The 9,945-nt window shown below is 36.9% G+C and overlaps 1 protein-coding gene across 3 annotated transcripts in view; it reads right to left on the minus strand.

Moving 5' to 3' along the window:
* The window catches only part of LOC127647653 (epsin-3-like), a 30,827-nt gene extending 20,934 nt beyond the window's left edge, over positions 1 to 9,893 (minus strand). The window contains exons 1-2 of one of the 3 annotated variants that reach the window (XM_052132046.1): positions 9,803 to 9,893; positions 2,086 to 2,845 (exon numbers count right to left, since the gene is read on the minus strand). In XM_052132046.1, the coding sequence (XP_051988006.1) occupies positions 2,086 to 2,683 (598 nt within the window). In that variant the 5' untranslated portion in view covers positions 2,684 to 2,845; positions 9,803 to 9,893. Of the gene's footprint in view, positions 1 to 2,085; positions 2,846 to 7,482; positions 7,912 to 9,802 lie in introns of those variants that run through there. The other 2 variants (XM_052132045.1, XM_052132047.1) reach the window with 2 other exon arrangements.
* Between the last annotated feature and the right edge of the window lie 52 nt (positions 9,894 to 9,945).

The following is a 9,945-nucleotide window of genomic DNA, read 5'->3' on the forward strand; positions in this document are numbered from 1 at the left end:
ATGAAAAATGTGCGCATTTTGAACACAGAATGTGCTGGGATACTTAAAATGTTGCGTAAGATGTGCAATCCTGCTACGAAATGATTTTTCCTTCTATTTTCTACACATTGGTAATAGCTGCTGCTATAACACTTGGAAAAAAGTGAGGACAGTGCACTCTGTGTCTGCACGATCTTGTGCGTGCACGCTTCTGTGCCTTGGCACGTCCATTATATTATACGCTCGCGCATCTATGCGAGCTAAATAGAATCACGCTCACTCGTCGGTTAGAATACTTAATTTGCTCAGTGTAATTGTTGTGCTCTCTCACTTCCTTGCACTGTTATAAATGCAACACTGGCCTGATTGGGCAAGTAACAGTTCTAGCAACTGGCCTGGAGCTCTCTCACTCTGGCCCCGGGCCATACGGCAGTCCTTATTGTTGAGCCCTGCTCATTGCCTGCTAAAATCAACAGCTGATGATTATAAAGCCAACTCCCAATCAATTGAAAAAGAAAGTGCCTACTAGGGCTGGGTATCATTAAAAATTCAACATTGATACCGATACCGATACCGATATCTTGACTTCGATACCAGTTCCTAAACGATACTTTTTTCTATACCAATTTTATTAAATCCGTTTTAACAAGATTACAAACATTACCTCAAAAAACTTTTTTTACACTCAAAGACTCATCTCATGAGCCTTCTGGTCTCCTCATGCCAGGCTCGGCAGGGGCAGAGGCTATAATAGTAATGTGAAGAGAAAAAAAAACAAGAAAGCTAAACTGTTAATTCAGCCAACCCTAAGGATAAGTGCGGTTTAACAAGATAACTAGTTTAATGTGAGTTAAACTTGATAAGTTACTAAAGCATTTTTAGCATCGATTTAGCTAACTATCTATAGCCATACATCCAAACAATATCAAACGTTATGTAGGTCCCAGTTTACAGGACTATGTCACCGTGCACAGAACGTTCAAGTACACAAGCATGTACCACTACAAGTTAGATGATTTTGTTTGTTGGTTTGTTTGCTAAACGTTAACATTACCTGTCGGAGTCCCAGTCATAGCGCCGCAGTAGTTTTGGAGGAGGACTCGTGTGGGCATGTTGAAGGAAGTTCCGTCTGGTGGACGCTGAGAGGATGACTGCACCGGCTCGGTCTTCTTGCAGTCGAAGACGGAGCAACTTTCTGCTCTTAAGTTTATTCTGTGCTCTTAAGTTTATTCTGTGCACTGTCAAGTGCTTCATCAGATATATCGTGTTGCCGGTCTAGACAGAAATGATCTTGTCGCAAATATTGTATCGCACGCTGTTGGCATCGAGCCTGGTGAAATGTAGACACACTTTTGATCTTTTACACATCTTTTACTTCTATGGGGGTTGAGACACACACTAAAGCCTCACGTGTGAGCCGCATCTCTGGGCGTAACCGGCATAAACTAGTGTTTTTCCTTGATACCTAAACACAGCCAATCACCGGCACTTTTAGATTTGGGCACATCTAGCATGCTACATGTTTATCACTGACGCTGACAAGATTAACCCCTTAGTTATTGAAATTTTGTATTGAACGACAAGAAATTTTTTGATACTCGATAGTTTAGAGGCAATTCAGTCGTCCTAAAATGTATCGAAATCGATACCCAGCCCTAGCGCCTACCCTGCTTTAAAGACCACCATAGTTCCCAAGACATCCCAAGATATCTTGACTAGTTTAATCAGTAAGACTTCCTTGGTCAATCAGCTTCACCAGAAAGATCCTCCGGGTTGTCCAGTTTCATATGAATAGCACCAGCTCTAACCAGCCTGAACCAACCTTGACCAGTATGGAAATTCTTCATAGTCTAAGGGGCCATTCACACAAACACATTTGTGTCAGTTTTATGGAGATCTTTGATTGTTGCACCACGTCTTGCATCTGTATCAGTATCAGCATCTTACAAAGGACACTGTATCAAGTTAATAAGAACTTCAACATTTATGAAAGAACATGTTCAGTCTGAACAGCCCTAACATGGTCTTTTCAGCAGGGTACTCATTGTTTTTGATGGTACCCACATTGCCCAGTCATTCACAAATATTATGAACAGTCACACTCACAGTTAAACGAAGATGGTGAGCCCCTTGATCTGCCATACTCTTCCCCATACAGTGCTGCCATGCTGGGCTGACTGCTGCGGCGTCCTGGATAGGGGGGTGGTAAAGATCCATAGCCCATTGCACTGCTGGTTCCCGCCATACGTTCACGGGTCTTTTGCGCCAGGGATCTCTCTTGTTTGATCCGCTCATCATCCCTGAGCAGAGACACCAGCTGCTTGGACTTTTCCCGCACGTTCGTGCCCTGGTCCTTACCATCCCTGTCAATGTACTGGAAGTCGCGCAGAGTCTGGATGTTGTAAATGTTCTCCTTGCACTGCTTGGCCACTTGCTCTGATCCTGTCTTAATCAAATAATCTAGTAGATTGAGGGCCTTATACACGTGCCGCCAGTTCTTGCCGTGATCATTAAGTCTCTTCCAGATTATTCCCATGACCTCGGTTAAAGACAACACATTGAAGGTTAGGTCTGCTATTTCCATCATGAGCGAGGTTGGAGGACCACATGAGTCATTGGAGGTCGCCTCCCTGACCTTGATCTCTGCATCTGTGTAGTTGTTCACAATGTTCTTCACCTGGCGGCGTAAAGATGATGTCGTCATTGTGACTTTGGATGTGGGATGATGAAGATGGGGTGCCCTTCAGTTAATGATAAAAGGGGTTTGGTGATGTTAGACCATTGATCAATGGTAAGGAATCTTGACCAATTGTAAGGAATCTTGACCAATTGTAAGGAATCTTGACAAATTTTCTGAGTTGCTGATCTGGAGCAAAGACAGGCAGAAAGAAAATGTTACATTTTATACCAGCAACACACTCCTTTAAAAATACAATGGCACATTAACTACAGTGAATAGTTTGGACACCTATGATTGAATTTGGGTTTCTTATGATCTTAAATTGATCTAAAGGCTTGTGTGTAAATGCTTGAAATTAGTTATGTAGACAAACATAAACTCTACCAACTTATGAATTAAATGTAAAATTTAAACTAAATAATAAATCTATCTATCTATCTATCTATCTATCTATCTATCTATCTGTATGTCAGTCCATCCATCCACCTATCAAGCATTATTATTGTCCATTTACTGTTCTTAAAGGAATATTCCATGTTCAGTACAATTCAATTTAAATTGAAAAAAGTGAAACACAAAATAAAATGAATATTTAAAAAACACAAATACAAAATACAACTTCTAAGATTGGTTAAAAGTCAGGGAGAAAAATAATGTTTTCAACTTGGTTTAAAAACCATGTACAGTATTTTTGTAGCAGTTCTAATGTAAATAGGTACACTGCTCCACAGTTTTGGGGCAGCTAGTTTAGTTTAGACCTAGGAACTGACAGTAGCCTATGATCTGAAGGTCTAAGAGATCTCAGAGAATTGTGTGTATGTAAAAGGTTCGCAAGATAAGAGGGTGCTGATCCATTAAGGGATTTAAAAACAAATAATGATAATTAAAAAATGTTTTAAGGATTTATGGAACGAAGCCAAATGACCAAGATTAAGATTGGTGGTACCAGAAATATCAGATGGCCCAAATATAATTATTTCAGTTTTGCTGTCATTAGGACTTAATAATCCATGTCAATCTATGTCTAGTTCAGATCAATCTACATCATTTTTGGTATAATGTTGATTTCCACAAAACATTTTTGCTTTTTTTTCTCTTTAAAAAAGCTCAAATCTGTGTGACAGCAAGGCACTTAAAATGGAAGTCAATGGGGCCAATATATAAATGTTAAAATACACACTGTTTTAAAAGTAAAGACACAAGACATAAACAACTTCATTTAAACCCTCAAAAAATTGGCCCCATTCACTTCCATTGTAAGTGCCTCACTGTAACCTCAATTTGTGCTTTCTTTTTTAAATACGAGTATAAATAATTTTTTTGTGGTACTCAATATTATGCCACAAATGCTGTCGACTGAGCTGAACTTGTGTTGAACCCAGAATAATCCTTTAAATAATGTTTTGGCTGAAAAATATTTGAAGAGCAACAAATCTCCACAACATGAATCATTGTAACGGCTTACAGATCCTCTAGGATTATGCAGACTGCCTATCTAGACTTAAAATTAGAACGAGAAAAACATGTCTGTAAACCCCTAGTACAAACTACAACCAAATCAAAGTTAACCAACTGCTATTAGAACATCCTTTTGGTCACTGACACAACTAACCAAATACACACCTATCAATAACCAGCTTGGACAAACAATACATTCCAGCTCAACCAACTGTGCAGCAGGGGTTGCTACATTCCTCGTTCAAATTAGCCATTGGCTCCAACAAACAGCTAAGCAGGAAAATGACATACTACCACTTAAAAACTCATTTTAAGGTCACACGATTTTTCTCTTTCCATTCAATCTTATATCAACTTACCATTTTATGTCTACAATCATGAAACATAATTGATTATTATTAAACAGATTCTGTTGGCATAATGAAATGATGCCAATGTGCCATATGTGTGCTTTCATTTGCTGTCTCTAACACATAACTAATGTTGATACCTTGTTGCGAACACACAATATCAGCTGTTTTGGCAATTTATAAAAATAGCATTTTCCATATAATTTAACAGTCTACAACAGATTATATTACTCTGAGTGCTCCATCTGAACATGGGACTGAACAGAATAGCTTTCTCTGACTATAAAAAGGACATCTATTACTTATTGATAACAAAGATGACACAGCTTCAGCTGCACTATACTGGAGAGAGGGACAATCCTTCTTGACAGGATAAGAAAAGCCCAAATAATGGAAAAGAAAGATTGTCAAGACCAGCTTTGAAATTGTCTTGACAAAGCCATGCCTGAAAGTTTAAAAAAGGCTTGGAATAGTTTACATTGAATGCCTTAAGATTTATACAGAATTAAAACTTGGAGAAGATAGATGGATAGCTGGATGGATGAACTGATTGACGGACGGATTTGAAGTCTGATCTGTCAACCATAAATCTGGTCAGTCAGAAACAAAATGACATCATACAAAGGCAGAATAGCATAAAGAATTCTGCCAAGTTTAGTGGAAAAAGCTAGAAGGCTCTAGGTCTAGAAGAAATTACTTTTCAGTGTCATTTTCAGGGAAGTCTAAGGGATTTAGGAATTTTGAAATGTACACTATGGATAAACCCTAAGTATGATACGTTTAAAAGATACAGTAACCGAGTCAGAACATGCTGAAGGTCTGTGCCAAGTTTCTGTGCATGTAGCTTAAAGCTTTAAAAGTTATAGTCAGATATTTGGTCTAAGTTTAGAGATTTTGACTAAACCCTAACCTAAGTTTGTGCAATGACAGTACATTGACTTTCTCCAACAAGCCAACGTAGTTTTTCATTTAACTAAGACTAGAATGAATCATTTTTCCACTGGAAATATGTCTGCTTGTTGAAACTTGAAGTTTTTGCAAAATGCCTGTATATTGGATTTTTTAATAAATATAAAGTATAGCAGTATAGAGTATTTTCTATGACTTTGCTAACTTCGTACAAGATCACATCCAGCACACAAAAAATAAATAAATAAATAAATACAATTACAAACTCAAATCAAAGTCCTAGGCTACACCAATGAGGAAACTGATAACACACTGCACAGACCATGACCTTGATGTGTTGACATTCCTATCTCTCTAAACTGGGTTTAGGCGACAATCAATGACACCAGTTTGCTTAACATCACATTTCTGATGTGAGTCTGTTGGTTCACACTGCTTAGCAAAGAGGGTGGAATTTCAGAAACAGCCACAACTACTGGGACCTGCACAGTACACAATTATTTTTCCCATGAATTTCTTTCACTCTTTAAAAACAAAACAAAAATTGGTCTAAATTTGTGATCGACTGATATGGATTTCCCCCCACCCCCACCCTAACCGATACCAATATATAGAGAGCAGGGTGGCTGATTGCTCATATATAATACAATTTAACATTAGCAAATGAGCAGTGCTGAGTAGTATGTGATTCCTTGTAATCTAGATTACATAATCAGAATGCATAAATGAAGTATTTGTAATTAGATTAAATAATATTTTTAAATACTTTTTGATTATGGTTACTTTTTATGGATTACATTATTACATTAATTTACTGATTTCTATACTTCTTCATTTGTTTTTTAAGTCTTTGAATTATAAACATACCTGAACATAGACCTGATACTAGCTACCAGCCAGACACTAAAGATAAAGCGGTAATCCAGTTAGTCAGCAAAGTTAAATTGCTAATTTGCTTTTGAACTCGCCTTCAAACATTAACATACATGAACGTGCTTTTGCGACACCTTTTGAGACTTTTTTTCCTGGCCTTGATTTACAAATATATATATATAGTCTGATCTGTTACCACACATGGATGCCGTTTGTAATGCCAAAATTGCGAGTAAGAATTTTTTTAAAGTTTGTTGTTTTTTATTTTAGTCAGAAAGAAATAGTGAGTAAAACACACACACAAACAAACATATACATTCACATATTATTAAGTTTTCTCTTATGCATTGAAAACATTATGTCAAAATGGCACCAGCAAATAAGGAATACAAAATAAATATTAGATTAGGTTAAAAACACAATACTAGAGATTACATTACTTGTAATTTGTAACAAGTACCAGATTACAATTCAGAAGTAGCCAAATCTACCCAGCCCTATAAGACTTAAAAAATGCTGAAAATAAATCAGCACTTATTTTACACAATAACAATGTTTATTTTAATGAACTAATAACAGCATTCGAGAATTTCATTCTTACTGTAAGCAAAATTTATATTTTAACTGAAATATACCCAAATGAATTAGAATTGAAAGCGAAATTGAATCACGATATCGTTATGATATACATGTGTATGGTATCATATGGTGAGGTGGCAGACGACACTCAGCCCTAAATTATACATGAATAAAGTGAAAACCTTTATAAATATTTGAAGAACAGATGTATTGTAACTTTTAGTTGTATTATAGCTCTCTGTGACTTAAAAATAGAATGATGCATATCAACGGTATTTATATTGAATCAAACAAGCAAATATATACCAGTATATAATCAGATTTTAACTAAATGTTTCAGCAGCAATTATATAATAATGTATTAACTTACTGTAACTTCTCTGCTCTTTCATCCTTTAGTTTACTTTGACGGCTTCTCAAAATGCAGGACCAGATACTCCTCACTTCTACCTGCTCTGATAGTTTTTCATTGAACATTTTTAATCAGTAGACTAATACGTCAGACCAGACACTTTACCTGACCGGACTAACGTCTCTCATAATGCGGTATTGCGGCAAAACTCGGTTGCGTGACTCAGCTGAAATAATGGAGTAATATTTGGAAATCTTAGTTTACCAAATTCGTCGCCGTCTGAACGTCCTTTGTGTGCTTACCTCTCACTGCTTGACATAAAAGTCCCAACTTTGGGATCCCATCGGCCGCTGTGCTCCCCTCGACATCACCGCGTGATTCTGTTGATAGTTTTGAATTGTGCTCCAGATAAAACAGGCGTTCACTCACGCGCTTCAAAGTTTCTCCTGTGTGATGTTTGTGGTTCCGTTTTGTGTAGGCCTATCCGGTTAGGAATTATCGGTTCATATTCCAAAAGGGTCCCGGGCGCCAGACTTGCTGATAACAGATCCCCCCCAGTTAAAGAGCAGTAAAGTGAATCGAGGGGAAGAGGCTGGTGGAGGCAGGATTGTTGCCTGCAGAGTCAGCCCTTAACCCGTTGTGCTCCGAAACGGCATCCGATCCTGTCCGTCGCGGGAATGGAAATGATTTATGTCCTGAATGTGCTGATTTACCAATCTCGGAATGAGGGTCACAAAATAGAATAGCAAGTACATGAGATGTCAGAAGTGAGATGTCAGAAGTGCCAATAAAAGGCTGTGGTTGGGGAGGTGTTAAATTCCTCATGTCACAAATGAACCACTAACCCATTGTCCTTATTTATGCATTGTTTCGTGGAGGAGGCTAATCAGCAGTGTTGGGTGTAATCTGATTACAAAATTATAAATTACAGTAATCTAATACATTTTTAGTAAAAAAAGTAGTCTAATACATTACATTTGAAGTTATTGTTGTAATCATATTAAACATACTGACTAACTGAATTCAGTTAATTACTTTTAAGTAGCTGCTTTAATTAGATTTCACATATTTCTAAAATAATAAAAATAAAAGAGACTATTACGAAAACTATATCAAGCCCCATACAAGCCATTATAAGGGAGAAACGAGTGAATGACAATAAACAAGACGAAGATTTTCGACCAAATTATTTTGATTTTGTTACGCAAACTTTTGTGAAAAGTGTTTTAGAAAATACCTTAAAAGTAAAGTAATAGTATTGTGATTACTTTTTCCAGGGCCGTTTCTGAACATATGGGGCCCTAAGTGAAATCCTATTTGGAGATCCAAAATGAATGACTATAAATAACAATAAATAATATTATATAACAGGACACAACTGCAAAACGTTCTAACTAATTGTTGCAATTTAGTGCATGACAACGAACAAACACCATCTAGCTATATGTTGCTGGCTTACATACATTTCTTACCAATGGTCTGGCTGCATTTCTCCCTCTTCCTTTTTCTTTTTTCCACTTCTGACTTGTAGGGGCACTTCATGATATATGAAAATCAATTTGAGAGTGCGCATACCTGCCACATCTAGCCAAACACTCTCCTTGCAGTTACATACTCCCTTCCCTCTCGGGCCACAAGGGGGCCCCTTATAACTGTCTAATTGAGCCATAACAGCTGCCTGAGTCTTACTCACAGCTTATAATGTATTAAAAAAAAAATATATATCTATATATATATATATTTGCGGGGGCCCCTGGTAGCTCATTACAAGCAGTAATTTAAAGTTTTTACAATTTAAACAACTTTACAGCTCAAATTATACATGAGTTTTAACAGAAGAATTAATGTAAATGATGTAAATTATAAAATGATGAGCTTCATATTTCTGTGTTTAAACCCTCTAAAAATTGGTCCCATTTACTTCTGTTGAAAGTACCTCACTGTAACCTCGATTTTTGGAGGAGGTTGTGGTAATCAACATTATGCCAAGAATGCTGTTGATTGAGCTTAACTTTTATTGAACGTGGAACATTCCTTTAACACTACTTTGAGTGTTATGAAACTAAGCCAAATGAATTTGTGTAATAATTTTTATCCTGAAATACAGTATATAATACAGGGTTTTTACACATTTAATGCCAACGTAAAGTTCATCAATATTATTTATTTCCTCTTTTTGGTTTGTTTTATGGCAAACACATTCTAACCAACTGAAGAGTACATTCATTTACATTCATTCATTTAAATGAGTAGCAAGAAGACTCAGAGGCGCAGGACAATGACAGGCAGGTTGATCTAGAGATGGTAAACAACATGCCACACAACTTATAAGTAAATAATAAGTAAATAGGACTGATTCACAGGGCTCCTCATTAAAAACCTTTTTCAAAGTAAAAATCGTTTTTCTATACAATGAAAATGGCCGATGACAGAGGCTTACATTCTGCCTAACATCTCCTTTTGTCATATGGATTAGGAACAACATGAGGGTGAGAGTAAATGTTCATTTCTGGGTAAACCATTCCTTTAATAACAAACAAATACAATGTATTAAATATTATTGTGTTGTGGGCACTTAAAATAGCCCCTTTTGTTCTGTGCCATCACACAGTGATTGCTTACCCCTGCCCGGCCACCCCTGTATAAAGTTCCTGGCTCTGCCACGGCAGCTGATCAGCATGTTAAAACAATGCAGCAGAGAAGGAAACAAAACAAGAGACAGAGTCAGACTGATTCCTATTCAAAGCTTCATTGTGACAAGTGTT

The sequence above is a fragment of the Xyrauchen texanus genome, chromosome 8 (assembly GCF_025860055.1).
Source record: "Xyrauchen texanus isolate HMW12.3.18 chromosome 8, RBS_HiC_50CHRs, whole genome shotgun sequence".
Lineage (NCBI taxonomy): Eukaryota > Metazoa > Chordata > Actinopteri > Cypriniformes > Catostomidae > Xyrauchen > Xyrauchen texanus.